General features: G+C 40.1%; 1 protein-coding gene across 4 annotated transcripts in view; it reads left to right on the top strand.

The window, feature by feature from the left end:
* The window catches only part of fab1 (fab1 kinase), a 1,098,541-nt gene that overhangs the window by 788,945 nt on the left and 291,513 nt on the right, over window positions 1–18,083 (top strand). For all 4 annotated transcript variants that reach the window (XM_071675364.1, XM_071675510.1, XM_071675419.1 and 1 more), the window contains exon 18: window positions 9,262–9,437. In XM_071675364.1, the coding sequence (XP_071531465.1) occupies window positions 9,262–9,437 (176 nt within the window). The remainder of the gene's footprint in view (window positions 1–9,261; window positions 9,438–18,083) is intronic.

Here is an 18,083-nt window from a genome sequence, read left to right on the forward strand (position 1 = left end):
GCATAAGTAGGGTAATTTTCCACTTAGAGTAATTGCTGAACCCTAATTATTACCTATCATAGGACTGTTGATGGATGCCTCTCTTCATTAGACCATAGATGGAAAGGTCGCAGTGTACATTACCAGTATGTGATCCACTCCTGTCCATCTCCACAGAGGTACTAAGCTTGTGGAATTCTCAGTTTTGAAGTCCAAAATTCAAAACAAGTAGTTGCTTGAGTTTAAGATCTGTCTTTTCTCAGATTCAACTAACCCTCCAACACCTACTCCTCCTACCTCTGGTTCAACAGTGCATGGTTTAAGTCAGCTCCCCACCATCACCTCTGACATGATTTCTAAGGTAGGATTAACCAAACATGCTGACCAGTTAACAGACTTCCATAACCGGTATGGGCCTGCTATTGCCATATCAGGAGAACCACTCAGCAGAACTCATTTGGATGCTCACACTATTAACTTAGAGTAAGGCACATGTCCCATTTATGTCCCAGCCTATCATTTGCCACACATTCCCAGAGACATAGCAAACAAGCTTGCATAGGATATGTTGAAAGATAATTTTATAGAAGAATCACGGTCGCCATGGAATTTGCCTCTTCTGATTGTTCCGAAAAAGGATGGAACATTTTGACCAGTCATAGATTTTAGAAGACTCAACAAGGTCATGAAAGATCATTTCCCATTACCACCGGTATCAGAGTTTCTTCATATCCTTGGTAAGAATGAAGTATTTTCATCTTTGGATTTGTTGAGTGGAGTTTAGCAGATTCCATTGTCAGAAGAAAGCTGCTCCTGACTGCATTCAGTACACCAGACGGTCATTGGCAATTCATATGCATCCCCTTCAGTGTTGATTCCTCACTGATTACCTAACTAACATTACCTGATTAACATTTTTCGTCAGATGCTGGGCGAAGAAGTATTGATTTATCTTGATGTAATTGTCATATCTCTGGAGATTCCTTCTCATTTCAGAGGTCATGAGAGAATATTCCTATGACTCAAGGATGCAAACTTAAAAATTTGATTATCCAAATGCTACTTTCTACAAACAAGGATTAATTACTTAGGTCACACCATTGATGAAAATGGTATTCAACTTAATGCATATAAACTAAAAACAATTGTAGAATGGCCAATCTCTTCCAGAGTAGACAAAGTCAAATCCTTCCATGGTTTAACGGGATATTATCAGAGATTTATTGCTAATCTACAAAGATCACAAACCCACTGACTCCATTTTTGAAACAGGGAGTTACATTCCATTGGACTACAGCACAAAATAATGCATTTAACTTGCTCAGGCAATGCTTAGGCAAGGCACCCATCCTTCAGTTCCCCAACTTAAAGAAACCATTCATTTTGCACACATGCTGGTAAATGGGGTCTTGGGGCTGTACTTATACAGGAGTCAGATAAGGGTAGACTCTTCCCATAGCTTGTGTGAGTTGTTCGTGTTCAAAGACAGAATTGAAATACTCAGTAACTGAGTTAGAAGGCCTTGCAGTAGTTTGGGCACTCAAGGATTTTAAAGAATATATATATGGTTACCCCATCACAGTTTATACAGATCACAGAGCATTGTTAAGCATTTTTCTTTGACAAGATCCAACAGGAAGAGATGGTCCCTAACTATACAAGCCCTTGACCCAGATATTTATTTTGGGAGCATCAAATGTATTTGCAGACATGCTTTCCCTCAAGGTGGGTGCAATCACTGTAGACAATAGCCCCATATATTTTGATACAGAAATTTTGAAACAGCATCAACAAGATGACCCAGTTTGGGGCCCTGTTGTAGAATTCCTAGAGGGAAGACAACCTCCCTTGTATGTTAAGACAGCTGTTCCAGTCAGAGAATTGCATTTAGCACAAGGAGTCTTATGCAGGGACATAAGATTAGGAGTATCCACTCATGTCAAACAAAGTCATTCCAATAGCCTTAGTACAGGATTTCTTTGAAGTTAGCACTTGATTCATTCCAGGCTGCAACCCAGGTACAGATGGATGCTATAAACAGACTCAATTGAGGTATTTTTGGCCGAGAATGCAGAAAAACATTACAAATTATATATCGAGGTGCCAAATCTGTAACACACATAAGAGAAGTCCCACTACCCCTCAAACTGTGATGAAATATCCTGCACTTTATGCCCATGGGAAAGGGTTCATATGGACATATTAGGAGGTTTTCCTAGGTCCATGGCAGGCTGCAGATATGTTTTAGTAATTATTGATGCTCTCACAAGATATTGTGAATTAGTCCTTGTTCAAAATTAAGACACAGCCATGGTTGCTGAGGCTTTGAGAAACATGTTTTAGACATAAATGTACCAAAGATTTTGTCACAGATGATGGATGAGAATTCAGTAAGTCATTATTAGAAGAACTCTGTAAGTTGTGTAACATAACTAAATGTACTATAATAAATAGCACATCACCCAGCCTCAGATGACCTTGCTGAGAGCTTGAACCATAAAATTCTTCTGTCTCTACGCTTTTACATTAGTTTTATGATGAATGGGATGAATACCTATCTGATGTCCAGTGTTCATTGAACTTCGCATATCATAAGTCAATTGGAGATACACCCTTCTGCTCCTTACAGGGTTTTGATAAAGGGTTGCCATATGACATGATAGTGACCCCTCCTTCATATCCAGCAGTTCAGAACTTAATTGTAACAGAAAAGTATTGAACAGCTCATTTAATTCATCAACGGTTCAAGGAAAATCTAGGTAGAGCCACTACAACTTTCACGGATTAGGCTAATAAGCTTGCTAAACCATCAAAGGTAACTCCCGAACTCTTGGTAATGGTGCAAAATATAAACCCTACGAGTGAGGTTCCTAAGCTAGACCCAGAATTTTCTTGTCCTTATAGAGTTTTAACTCATTTAAAGGAACATAGGTTTAGGGTTTGACATCTAAGTACAGGAGACATTCGTGAGGAACATGAAGACCATTTGAAAGGTCTACAGTATTCTGAACATCATCTCGGTCCCACACCAGACAACACTCCTCAATCCTCGACTTCACTGTCAACCAACCAGCTCCTTCTGCCATTCAGTCTGTCCCCACACCACAACTGACTACCCTCACATCACCACCACAGACACATTAGTAATCATTAAGACCTCACCTTTAAGAAGTTGCTTAGTTTATCATTTTGCAGTTTCTTCCTTCTCATGTCCTTATGGTGTCTTCCTATTTATGATGCCATGACAGTACCAGGTGCCCTTCTCCTGGCTCTCCATGAGCTCCTTCTCGTGAGGGACACAGTCTCTGTTGAGTTGGGCTTGGAGGGTCTACCGTACACTAATGATAATTTAGTCAAACTGATGGAGGCTGTACCTCACTTACGGTCTACCCAACTCATATTTTACACCTGTGTAACGGTCAAAAACTCTAGTGTTGCTCCTCTTCCAACTTTGTTAAGATAGTGGACCTGGAAACTGAATGGTACCTGTGTGATTCTGTATGACAAATTACAAGACATTAAATTTTCAGCGAATGTAAATGTTTGGAAGAACACAAAAATGCAGAGGAGAAGCAAAGGAAGTCTGCTTATTTTCATAGGGTCCCTCCATTCATATTTGTTTGGCACTGCTACTCAGGAAGAACTTAAATTAGTTAGGAATCAGCTTCAATCTTTACAATTTTGATGAATTCTTAACAACAGGTATATTAAGGCTGAGGATAAGATCTTAAAGAAACATTCAAAGTATTTAAATGAAATCATGTTAACAGTTAATAGCTTAACAGGTAGAACTACTGTCATAATCTGTTAGTACCTTATATACTAGAGTGACTGTTACCACATATGTTGATAGTTTATATGCTCAAATCATTTATTATGCACATTATTTCACTAGCTCATTGGAAGATGTTAATGATTTGGTAAATCAAGTTGTTATGCCATCATTTTTTTCTTTTTTGGAACTCACATGTATTATTCACCAATTGATGACACAGTTCGGTTGCACCCCAGCTCTCCCTTTACAGCACATGGCCAGTTACTACTTCTTACTAATGGTTGATGTATTTCTCGAAGTAGTTGTTATACATATACCATTTTATGACTCAGGTACTTGCAGGCTTGTAAACATTTTACTGTTCCCTTTCAATGATACAAAAGAGTCGCAAAAAACTATCATTCTTACTAATAACATGAATTTTCTCTTATATAATGTCAATTCCTCATTGATTGCATATCCCTCCTTGGATGATTTAGCATTGTACCATAAATCGATGCTTCAAAACTTGATTTTTTTTTCATACCCCACAAACAAATTCATGTGTGCACTACCTACTTTTTAGACCCCCAACAAAGTGTTCTTAATTCTTATTCTTTTAAGGAAATTGTAGTCAGTGAACCTTGGATTGAGAGTATGGACCCTTATCATGTATTGTTTTTCTCAAACCCACAAAATGTTCTTATTCATTGCCCACCTGACCAACCCAAATCTTCTTTGTTTATGGGACAGATTTAGTTAGAAACACAGTGTACTCTTGTCAGTCCCAATTTCAAATTGTTTGGCGCTCATGACCATTACTTGAAAATGATTAATAGAACTATCCTGAGTATAGAACGAATTCCCCATAACATTAATTTCACACTCAATGATGAAGTAAGATTCAACATCTTCCATCTAAAAATGACAATGATTTAGATTCTCCAATGGATGTTTTGGCTTTTGTTCCTTTTGAGTACACCCCTCATATTTCTAGAATTTCAATTATTTCATTGTCTGTTGCACTCATACTGTTAATCATAGTATTTATCTTATATTGTCATCTACGACATAGAGTGTCCAATGTAGAATTTCCTGCACCCACATTGGATATACAGAAAGTAGTTACAGCAGCACTTCCTTATTTTAGGAAAACTTTAACATCAGAATAATATGTCTTTTATGAGTTTTTTGATTTTTGTACTCTTTAATTTTGTCACTTTAATTGTATATTGGAATTTTATTCCATGCCATTCGTAACATCTGTGTGTTTCATTTTCGCTATTTTTACATATGTGAATTTATGAGTACTCTAATTTTCTACAGTGTGTTAACCCTGTTCTCAAGCATACTTAGATGATGTAGAAAGTAGCTTGTAACTAACTCGGACTAAATTTTGCTCTCTTATATCCAGGACTATTCCATGTATAGTCATGGATCATCATGGCTCGCAGGTGCTTGAGCCAGGTTCTAGCCAAGTGATATGAGATATACATGCATACCATTAATTTTTCATTAGCTATCTAGTTTTATCATTTCACTGTGAGTTGTACATATGTAGTTGCATCAGATGGAATATGTTCATAGGCTCACTGCTTTGTATGTAAGAACCCAACACAAGGTATTATTTAATCGTTTGTAACATGTAAAGCTGACCTGCAGACAACACAGGGAAGAGCAGAACCTTTGTCCAAATAAGTGTTATTATTGAATGGGTGTTGACAGGCCCAGATAAAAGCTGAGCTCAGCAGCTAGATCAGCACACACTGCTGAACCTTGCCACACCATTCACTAGTGTGTCATAAGACCATAAGGACCAGAGTACTATAAATGTACATACCTATTTTTTATGATAAAACTATTAAGGCCCCCTGATTTTCAATGAGTACCATGGAATGAAGAAAGACCTGATCTCCTTACCCACTCAACCTAACAAATGGTGGTACCCTTACAGTGCAGAGTTTTACATGTAGATAGTAAGTGCTTTATGAAAAGGCAAAAGATACACCAGGAAAAGAATTTGGGTGTAATAATCTTTGATAACTTTAAACCAAGTAAGCAGTGCAGAAACATTAAAAAGAATGAACAAATTTGTTGGATTTATTGGTAGGGCTTTTGAATTTAAGTCTAGGGATGATTCCTGGCCTAAGAAACTTATGACAGCCAAGTAAATTCATTAGATCTATGTAGCTTAGAGAATGTTAAGAGATGATGTAATACAGGTATTTAGAAAGATTAAAGATTTTGATTATCCTAGTCTAATAAGCTATTAAGGGTAGACTTGTGTGATTTCACCCAAAGTAATGGATAAACTCATGGGCAAATGTTTTACCTCAAATGAGGCAAAGTACTTTTTCTTTAAAAGGATTGTGAACTTACTGAATGATTTACAAATTAGAAGTCAAAATTAATTCCATAGTTAAGTTTAACTATAGACTTGATAAATATTTTGCTTCAAATTCACAATCGACATAAGCTATTTATAAAGTTTGCAGGTGTTCCTCTTTGAAAATCATGTATATTTTCTACTCTTGACAAATTAATCCGTGAATTTTTTCTCTTCCTCTATTACAAACAACTTCTGCAGGACCCAGTGGTCTGTTGGTATTTGTCTTCATTTGTACTGGTATACAGGTACTCCACCGAATTTCTGGCAACTGATGGTTTGGCAACTCCCTTAGTCTGGACAAAATTATGTGAGGGAACTTGAAATTACGGTTGCCACCAGACTAGTTTACTCGGTGGCCACAGATAGGGTTGTGTGTAGGGCACACTTATTTACATTCTTTACACTGCACTTGGTGGTGATATCACAATTCTGTGAAATTCTTAGCTTATTTTGCTTAAAGTTAACCTTAGCTATGGTTTCTAAGATATACAAGTGTCAGTCATGGTGTCAAATATAAAGATTATTCCATATCAATCCAAGATAAAGTAGAACTGTTGAAAAAAATGGACAGTGGTGTTTCGGTGCATAAGCTGTGTGACATCTACAGTATTGGTTCATCAACTGTTCATGATATAAAGAAGCAAAGGGAGAAAATACTGAAATTCTATGCAGGCAGCGATTCCAAGAAGCAAATAACGATTAGAAAAACTATGAAAGATAGAAGAGTGCTGAGCACGATTGAGTGATGATAGAATGGTTTTGACAGCGATGGAGTGTTGGAGTGGACTTGTTAGGTAGCATGATAATGGAGCAAGCTAAGTTGTTCCATAAAGAACTTGAATTACAACATGAGCGTGACTATAGTGAAGATTGGCTTCAAAGATTCAAGAAGCGTCATGGAATTTCCATGAATAAAGTGTGCGGAGAAAAGCGGTCTGCAAACCACAAAGGAGCTGCCAAGTATGTCGATGAATTTGCAAAACTTGTTGCTGATGAGCACCTCAGTTCTGAGCAGGTGTATAGTACAGACAAAACTGCATGATTCTGGTGATGCACACCTAGGAAAACACTAACAACAGAAGACGAAGAAGATCCCACAGGATTCAAACATTCTAACGACAGACATAACATTATAGAGTGCTCAAACATTTAATACTTTTTTGATTTAGATATCTATCAGTCCATGGTATATTCAAGACACATGGGAGATGTATAATTTGTGGGTTAGAGGTTTGTTGATGAATTATTATTACGTGAAAGCAGTTGGTCCGGCAAAATGGTTAATCTGGCAAGGAAAGTCAGTGGTGTACCTGTACTTCAAGTTTGGAATTAATCTGATGCTGGTAGGCTATGGGTTGACAGCATCAATTTGGGATATGCTTAGAGTGCAGAAGAGGGTGTGTTGAAATGGTTTGGGCATATGGAGGAAATGAGTGAGGAAAAGTTGACAAAGAGGATATATGTGTCAAGGGTGGAGGGAACACGGAGAAATGGGAGACCAAATTGGAGTTGGAAGGATGGTGTGAAAAAGATTTTGAGCAATCAGGACCTGAACATATAGGAAGGTGAGAGGCATGCAAGGAGTAGAGTGAATTGGAATGATGTGGTATACCTGGGTCGACTTGCTGTCAATGGACTGAAGCAGGGGATGTGAAACGTCTTGGGTAAACCATGGAAAGGTCTGTGAGGCCTGGAGTGATAGGGAGCTGTGGTTCAGTGCATTGCACATAACATCTAGAGACTGAGTGTGAACAAATATTGCCTTTTTTGTCTATTTTTCTGGTGCTACTTCTCTGAAGTGGGGAGGGGTAACAATGCTGTTTCCTGTGGGGTGAGATGGCACTGAGAATGGATGAAGACGAGTAAGTATGAATATGTATATGTGTATATTATCCCTGGGGATAGGGGAGAAAGAATACTTCCCACGTATTCCCTGCGTGTCGTAGAAGGCAACTAAAAGGGGAGGGAGCGGGGGGCTGGAAATCCTCCCCTCTTTTTTTTTTTTAAACTTTCCAAGAGAAGGAACAGAGAAGGGGGCCAGGTGAGGATATTCCCTCAGAGGCCCAGTCCTCTGTTCGTAACGCGACCTTGCTAATGCGGGAAATGGCGAATAGTTTGAAAGAAAGAAAAGATGTATATGTATGTAAATGTAAATATGTTGTTATGTATATGTACGTGTATGTCTGTTCATGCATATATGTATGTGTATATGAGTGAATGTGTCGTTCTTCGTCTGTTTCCTGGCACTACCTCGCTGATGCGGGAAATGGTGATCACGTATAGTAAATGAATATGTATATTTATGTTGCTGCAGTTTCTTCTGTTGTATTCTGTTGGAATGTATAATATCCATACATGTTTATTCATTGTGGCAGGGTATCCTGCCAGCAGTCATTGAAGGGTTAATTTAGATCTGTGCGGCATTTCAGACTAGGGAAGCAGTAACTTCGTGAAATTCATCAGTCCTCTATTCTGCTATACTTCCTGTAGTGTACTTTAAGTCTTTGTCAGAAATTGTGGTTTAACTTTGTTAGCTAAATCCAGCTTTCATCTCATGACAAGATCTGCTCCTTGAAAGATGGGGAGTTGTGGTTTGTAAGGGATGACCCTGTATTTAGGAGTAGACAGTGGGGTTATTATTAGAATCAGGCGTGCTAATTTTAAGATGACAGGTTTCCTTTATATTCTTTGCCTAGTGGCATCTTTTGTTTGAAGGGATAACTTTCCATGAAATCTGAGATCAGTATTCTGCCTTTGGAAAGGTAGGAAACTGATCATGAGATATAGATTTACAAAAAGTCATCATTATTTTTATCACTCAGATTATTTATGATATACAGTTATGAACTCACAGTCCATTTTTGTTATGGGTTAGACTGAATTGGATATTGATTTTTTCCATTTTTAGATTTTTCATGAAACTATGAGAGAGCAAAATAGACCTGCGACAGATTTGTCTCATCTTATTATTTTTAGCACAGTATATGTTTTTGTTGTTAACAGAAAGTAACTGCCAACACCAGTATTCTAAGATTCCTCTTAATACAGTTCTATTATGATTGTGATATAGGATATTTTATTATTACTGCATTATTAAGTTTTGAAGCTAAAATCCAGCTTTGCTTCACCATCTCTTTAGGTCACGCCCGTGGTGCCCATGTCCCTGGAAACATGGTCACTATCCTTTGCCAAATACTTAGAGCTCCGCTTTTATGGTGGTAATTTCACCCGACGTGGGATGCCAGGATGCTTACATTCTCTTCATCATGACCACTTTCAGTATTTTGGTTTCAAAAACCAAGTGGCTGTTTTCAAGTAAGTGAATAGATTTTTTGATACCTTACATTATCTGACCCAGGGGCACCTTATTTAGAGCTCCTGCAGCACATCAGTTGAATGGTATCATAGGTTGTGGAATATGGTTATGTGTTGTGTGTGTGATAATTGAGAAGTAAATCTTTGGTATCTTGAGTATGAAAGTTGCATCTTAGGCATTTGGGTTCTGTTGATAAGTTGATTCAGTATTTGTAATGTTGTACAGGTGCATGTTGCTTAGAATGCAGATGATAAAATGTTACCCATTCATGAATTTAGTTTCAAATGAGTGTTTGTCTGGCGGGACAATGTTTAAAACTGGTTTTGAAGAGTGGATGTTTAGTGCTTGTCAGATTTTTTTTTTGGTGTTTATATGTTTTGCCAGTGTTGTGATTGTTGGGGGAGAGGTTAATATGTCAGTTTAGGATGATAAAAAATCCTCTTTGTCAACCTATCCTCACTAATTTCTCTAAGTTTCCAAACCATTTCAGCATACCCTCTTCACTTTTCTCAACCGCACTCTTTGTATGACCATATCTCTCCCTTACTCTATTTTACTTAATCAAACCACCTCACACCACATATTTTTCTCAGACATTTCATATCAAACACATCCATCTTTTTCCACACATCATCATCCATAGCCCATGCCTCGCATCAACTGACTCATTTCCCAGGCACCCTAATCCCCTACAGACTGCATACTGGCCCCTCTCTCTATAACTTGCAGATACCTCCCACACCACCTCATCCATAAAAAAATTAAATAGCCATGGCGACATCACACACTTCTACTGCAGACGAACCTTCATGTTAATCCACTCAATCTCTTTATCTTCCTACTCATACACATGCTTTACACCCTTGATAAAAAGTACTCACTGCATTTAGCAGCTTTTCTCCTACACCATATGCTCGTAAGATCTTCCACAAAGTAATCTCTGTCAATCCTGTCGTTGGCTTTCTCCAGATCCTTAAAAGCCACATACAAATCCTTCTGTTTCTCTAAATCTTTTTTACATGCATTCTTTAAAGAAAACATGTCATCCATACATTCTTTTCCACCTCTGAAACCACATTGTTCCTCCTTGATCTGATGCTCTGTCCATGCCTTCACCCTCTCATTCACTATTCTCCCATATAATTTTCCCAACACATTGAATAAACTTTTGCATCTGTAGTTTGACCACTTTGTTTCCCTTTGCCCTTATACATTGGAATTGTACATGTATTGTGCCAATTCCCCAGGCACCTCTCCATCATCCAAACATTCATTGAAAATCCTAACCAACGAACAGTACAGTCACCCCCTTCAAGTGCAATACCATCCATTCCTGTCACCTTGCCACATTTCATCTTATGTAAGGCTTTCACCACCTCCTCTGTCTTCACCAAACCACTCTCCATGACTCTTCCTTTTTGCATACCTCCCTGACCCACATATCCTGCATCTGCTACCCTATCATAAAACACATTCAGCAGTCCTTCAAAATACTCACTCCATCTCCTCCTCACTTCTTCACTACTTTATACCACTACCCCATTTCCCCCTTAACCTATGTTCTCATTTGTTCTCATGTTATTCATTCACTGTTAACATGCCTCCAAAAATTTTATTCTTCCTTTAGTTTACTGATAGACATTCATGCAAATCACTACCATTATCACTCACCCCAACTCTCGTTTGCCCTCTTTTTCAACTCCTTTGCCTTACTCTTTTGTTGCTTTCTCTTATACTTTTCCCAATAATAAGCACTCTTTCATTCTAATTATTGCCCATATACTTTTGTTTTGTCTTTCACTAGCAACTTTACTTTATCATCCAACTAGTAACTACCATTTTCAAACTACCCATTTCCCACCTTACACATGCCACATGCAGCTCACACACACCAGCATTACTATCCTAGATATATATATATCTAGGATATATATATATATATCTAGGATAATCCCTGGGGATAGGGGATTAAGAATACTTCCCACGTATTCCCTGCGTGTCGTAGAAGGCGACGAAAAGGGGTGGGAGCGGGGGGCTGGAAATCCTCCCCTCTCGTTTTTTTTTTAATTTTCCAAAAGACGGAACAGAGAAGGGGGCCAGGTGAGGGTATTCCCTCAAAGGCCCAGTCCTCTGTTCTTAATGCTACCTCGCTAACGCGGGAAATGGCGAATAGTTTAAAAAAAAAAAAAAGAAAGATATATATATATATATATATATATATATATATATATATATATATATATATATAGTGCCACTGTACAAAGGCAAAGGGGATAAGAGTGAATGCTCAAATTACAGAGGTATAAGTCTGTTGAGTATTCCTGGTAAATTATATGGGAGGGTATTGATTGAGAGGGTGAAGGCATGTACAGAGCATCAGATTGGGGAAGAGCAGTGTGGTTTCAGAAGTGGTAGAGGATGTGTGGATCAGGTGTTTGCTTTGAAGAATATATGTGAGAAATACTTAGAAAAGCAAATGGATTTGTATGTAGCATTTATGGATCTGGAGAAGGCATATGATAGAGTTGATAGAGATGCTTTGTGGAAGGTATTAAGAATATATGGTGTGGGAGGCAAGTTGTTAGAAGCAGTGAAAAGTTTTTATCGAGGATGTAAGGCATGTGTACGTGTAGGAAGAGAGGAAAGTGATTGGTTCTCAGTGAATGTAGGTTTGCGGCAGGGGTGTATGATGTCTCCATGGTTGTTTAATTTGTTTATGGATGGGGTTGTTAGGGAGGTGAATGCAAGAGTTTTGGAAAGAGGGTCAAGTATGCAGTCTGCTGTGGATGAGAGAGCTTGGGAAGTGAGTCAGTTGTTGTTCGCTGATGATACAGCGCTGGTGGCTGATTCATGTGAGAAACTGCACAAGCTGGTGACTGAGTTTGGTAAAGTGTGTGAAAGAAGAAAGTTGAGAGTAAATGTGAATAAGAGCAAGGTTATTAGGTACAGTAGGGTTGAGGGTCAAGTCAACTGGGAGGTAAGTTTGAATGGAGAAAAACTGGAGGAAGTGAAGTGTTTTAGATATCTGGGAGTGGATCTGGCCGCGGATGGAACCATGGAAGCGGAAGTGAGTCATAGGGTGGGGGAGGGGGCAAAAATTCTGGGAGCCTTGAAGAATGTGTGGAAGTCGAGAACATTATCTCGGAAAGCAAAAGTGGGTATGTTTGAAGGAATAGTGGTTCCAACAATGTTGTATGGTTGTGAGGCATAGGCTATGGATAGAGTTCTGCGCAGGAGGGTGGATGTGCTGGAAATGAGATGTTTGAGGACAATGTGTGGTGTGAGGTGGTTTGATCGAGTAAGTAATGTAAGGGTAAGAGAGATGTGTGGTAATAAAAAGAGTGTGGTTGAGAGAGCAGAGGAGGGTGTTTTGAAATGGTTTGGTCACATGGAGAGAATGAGTGAGGAAAGATTGACCAAGAGGATATATGTGTCATAGGTGGAGGGAACGAGAAGTGGGAGACCAAATTGGAGGTGGAAAGATGGAGTGAAAAAGATTTTGAGTGATCGGGGCCTGAACATGCAGGAGGGTGAAAGGCGAGAAAGGAATAGAGTGAATTGGAATGATGTGGTAAACCGGGGTCAACGTGCTGTCAGTGGATTGAACCAGGGCATGTGAAGCGTCTGGGGTAAACCATGGAAAGTTCTGTGGGGCCTGGATGTGGAAAGGGAGCTGTGGTTTCGGTGCATTATTACATGACAGCTAGAGACTGAGTGTGAACGAATGTGGCCTTTGTTGTCTTTCCTAGAGCTACCTCGGACACATGAGTGGGGAGGGGGTTGTTATTCCATGTGTGGCGAGGTGGCGATGGGAATAAATAAAGGCAGACAGTATGAATTATGTACATGTGTATATATGTATATGTCTGTGTGTGTATATATATGTATACTTTGAGATGTATAGGTATATATATTTGCGTATGTGGACATGTATGAATATGCATGTGTATGTGGGTGGGTTTGGCTGTTCTTTCGTCTGTTTCCTTGCGCTACCTCGCTAACGCGAGAGACAGCAACAAAGCAGGTTTGGATGGTATTGCAGTGGAATTTATTAAAAAAGGGGGTGACTGTATTGTTGACTGGTTGGTAAGGTTATTTAATGTATGTATGACTCATGGTGAGGTGCCTGAGGATTGGCGGAATGCGTGCATAGTGCCATTGTACAAAGGCAAAGGGGATAAGAGTGAGTGCTCAAATTACAGAGGTATAAGTTTGTTGAGTATTCCTGGTAAATTATATGGGAGGGTATTGATTGAGAGGGTGAAGGCATGTACAGAGGATCAGATTGGGGAAGAGCAGTGTGGTTTCAGAAGTGGTAGAGGATGTGTGGATCAGGTGTTTGCTTTGAAGAATGTATGTGAGAAATACTTAGAAAAGCAAATGGATTTGTATGTAGCATTTATGGATCTGGAGAAGGCATATGATAGAGTTGATAGAGATGCTCTGTGGAAGGTATTAAGAATATATGGTGTGGGAGGAAAGTTGTTAGAAACAGTGAAAAGTTTTTATCGAGGATGTAAGGCATGTGTACGTGTAGGAAGAGAGGAAAGTGATTGGTTCTCAGTGAATGTAGGTTTGCGGCAGGGGTGTGTGATGTCTCCATGGTTGTTTAATTTGTTTATGGATGGGGTTGTTAGGGAGGTAAATGCAAGAGTTTTGGAAAGAGGGGCAAGTATGAAGTCTGTTGGGGATGAGAGAGCTTGGGAAGTGAGTCAGTTGTTGTTCGCTGATGATACAGCGCTGGTGGCTGATTCATGTGAGAAACTGCAGAAGCTGGTGACTGAGTTTGGTAAAGTGTGTGGAAGAAGAAAGTTAAGAGTAAATGTGAATAAGAGCAAGGTTATTAGGTACAGTAGGGTTGAGGGTCAAGTCAATTGGGAGGTGAGTTTGAATGGAGAAAAACTGGAGGAAGTGAAGTGTTTTAGATATCTGGGAGTGGATCTGGCAGCGGATGGAACCATGGAAGCGGAAGTGGATCATAGGGTGGGGGAGGGGGCGAAAATTCTGGGGGCCTTGAAGAATGTGTGGAAGTCGAGAACATTATCTCGGAAAGCAAAAATGGGTATGTTTGAAGGAATAGTGGTTCCAACAATGTTGTATGGTTGCAAGGCGTGGGCTATGGATAGAGTTGTGTGCAGGAGGATGGATGTGCTGGAAATGAGATGTTTGAGGACAATGTGTGGTGTGAGGTGGTTTGATCGAGTGAGTAACGTAAGGGTAAGAGAGATGTGTGGAAATAAAAAGAGCGTGGTTGAGAGAGCAGAAGAGGGTGTTTTGAAGTGGTTTGGGCACATGGAGAGGATGAGTGAGGAAAGATTGACCAAGAGAATATATGTGTCGGAGGTGGAGGGAGCAAGGAGAAGAGGGAGACCAAATTGGAGGTGGAAAGATGGAGTGAAAAAGATTTTGTGTGATCGGGGCCTGAACATGCAGGAGGGTGAAAGGAGGGCAAGGAATAGAGTGAATTGGAGCGATGTGGTATACCGGGGTTGACGTGCTGTCAGTGGATTGAATCAAGGCATGTGAAGCGTCTGGGGTAAACCATGGAAAGCTGTGTAGGTATGTATATTTGCGTGTGTGGACGTATGTATATACATGTGTATGGGGGGGGGGGTTAGGCCATTTCTTTCGTCTGTTTCCTTGCGCTACCTCGCAAACGCTCTGGGAAAACCATGGAAGCTGGTATGTATATACATGTGTAATGTGTGGGGGGGGGGTTGGGCCATTTCTTTCGTCTGTTTCCTTGCGTACCTCTCAAACGCAGGGAGACAGCGACAAAGTATAAAAAAAAAAAAAAAAAAAAAAAAAATATCTATATATCTATATCATATATATATATATACAAATCACTGATTCCCTAAATACACCCATTCCCTCCCCAACTCCCCTTGCTTCCTATTGTTCTCACCTTTTTCCATTCTGTACTCAGTCTCTCCTGGTACTTCCTCACACAGGTCTCCTTCTCAAGCTCACTTACTCCTCACCACCCTCTTCACCCCAACATTCACTCTTCTTTTCTGAAAACCCCTACAAATCTTCACCTTAGCCTCCACAAGATAATGATCAGACATCCCTCCAGTTGCACCTCTCAGCACATTAACATCCAAAAGTCTCTCTTTCGCGCGCCTGTCAATTAACACGTAATCCAATAACGCTCTATGGCCATCTCTCCTACTTACATAAGTATACTTATGTATATCTCGCTTTTTAAACCAGGTATTCCCAATCATCAGTCCTTTTTCAGCACATAAACCTACAAGCTCTTCACCATTTCCATTTACAACACTGAACACCCCATGTATACCAATTATTCCCTCAACTGCCACATTACTCACCTTTGCATTCAAATCACCCATCACTATAACCCGGTCTCGTGCATCAAAACCACTAACACGCTCATTCAGCTGCTCCCAAAACACTTGCCTCTCTTGATCTTTCTTCTCATGCCCAGGTGCACATGCACCAATAATCACCCACCTCTCTCCATCAACTTTCAGTTTTACCCATATTAATCGAGAATTTACTTTCTTACACTCTATCACATGCTTGTGGCATGAGAAGAGTGGGAGGTGGGTTGATTAGAAAGGGTAGTGAGTGGTGGGATGAAGAAGTAAGAGTATTAGTGAAAGAGAAGCGAGAGGCCTTTGGACGATTTTTGCAGGGAAAAAATGCAATTGAGTGGGAGATGTATAAAAGAAAGAGACAGGAGGTCAAGAGAAAGGTGCAAGAGGTGAAAAAAAGGGCAAATGAGAGTTGGGGTGAGAGAGTATCATTAAATTTTAGGGAGAATAAAAAGATGTTCTGGAAGGAGGTAAATAAAGTGCGTAAGACAAGGGAGCAAATGGGAACTACAGTGAAGGGCGCAAATGGGGAGGTGATAACAAGTAGTGGTGATGTGAGAAGGAGATGGAGTGAGTATTTTGAAGGTTTGTTGAATGTGTTTGATGATAGAGTGGCAGATATAGGGTGTTTTGGTCGAGGTGGTGTGCAAAGTGAGAGGGTTAGGGAAAATGATTTGGTAAACAGAGAAGAGGTAGTGAAAGCTTTGCGGAAGATGAAAGCCGGCAAGGCAGCAGGTTTGGATGGTATTGCAGTGGAATTGATTAAAAAAGGAGGTGACTGTATTGTTGACTGGTTGGTAAGGTTATTTAATGTATATATGACTCATGGTGAGGTGCCTGAGGATTGGCGGAATGCGTGCATAGTGCCATTGTACAAAGGCAAAGGGGATAAGAGTGAGTGCTCAAATTACAGAGGTATAAGTTTGTTGAGTATTCCTGGTAAATTATATGGGAGGGTATTGATTGAGAGGGTGAAGGCATGTACAGAGCATCAGATTGGGGAAGAGCAGTGTGGTTTCAGAAGTGGTAGAGGATGTGTGGATCAGGTGTTTGCTTTGAAGAATGTATGTGAGAAATACTTAGAAAAGCAAATGGATTTGTATGTAGCATTTATGGATCTGGAGAAGGCATATGATAGAGTTGATAGAGATGCTCTGTGGAAGGTATTAAGAATATATGGTGTGGGAGGAAAGTTGTTAGAAGCAGTGAAAAGGTTTTATCGAGGATGTAAGGCATGTGTACGTGTAGGAAGAGAGGAAAGTGATTGGTTCTCAATGAATGTAGGTGTGTGGCAGGGTTGTGTGATGTCTCCATGGTTGTTTAATTTGTTTATGGATGGGGTTGTTAGGGAGGTAAATGCAAGAATTTTGGAAAGAGGGGCAAGTATGAAGTCTGTTGGGGATGAGAGAGCTTGGGAATTGAGTCAGTTGTTGTTCGCTGATGATACAGCGCTGGTGGCTGATTCATGTGAGAAACTGCAGAAGCTGGTGACTGAGTTTGGTAAAGTGTGTGGAAGAAGAAAGTTAAGAGTAAATGTGAATAAGAGCAAGGTTATTAGGTACAGTAGGGTTGAGGGTCAAGTCAATTGGGAGGTGAGTTTGAATGGAGAAAAACTGGAGGAAGTGAAGTGTTTTAGATATCTGGGAGTGGATTTGTCAGCGGATGGAACCATGGAAGCGGAAGTGGATCATAGGGTGGGGGAGGGGGCGAAAATTCTGGGGGCCTTGAAGAATGTGTGGAAGTCGAGAACATTATCTCGGAAAGCAAAATGGGTATGTTTGAAGGAATAGTGGTTCCAACAATGTTGTATGGTTGCGAGGCGTGGGCTATGGATAGAGTTGTGCGCAGGAGGATGGATGTGCTGGAAATGAGATGTTTGAGGACAATGTGTGGTGTGAGGTGGTTTGATCGAGTGAGTAACGTAAGGGTAAGAGAGATGTGTGGAAATAAAAAGAGCGTGGTTGAGAGAGCAGAAGAGGGTGTTTTGAAGTGGTTTGGGCACATGGAGAGGATGAGTGAGGAAAGATTGACCAAGAGGATATATGTGTCGGAGGTGGAGGGAGCAAGGAGAAGAGGGAGACCAAATTGGAGGTTGAAAGATGGAGTGAAAAAGATTTTGTGTGATCGGGGCCTGAACATGCAGGAGGGTGAAAGGAGGGCAAGGAATAGAGTGAATTGGAGCGATGTGGTATACCGGGGTTGACGTGCTATCAGTGGATTGAATCAAGGCATGTGAAGCGTCTGGGGTAAACCATGGAAAGCTGTGTAGGTATGTATATTTGCGTGTGTGGACGTATGTATATA

Source organism: Panulirus ornatus, chromosome 1 (genome assembly GCF_036320965.1).
Source record: "Panulirus ornatus isolate Po-2019 chromosome 1, ASM3632096v1, whole genome shotgun sequence".
Taxonomy (NCBI): Eukaryota; Metazoa; Arthropoda; class Malacostraca; order Decapoda; family Palinuridae; genus Panulirus; species Panulirus ornatus.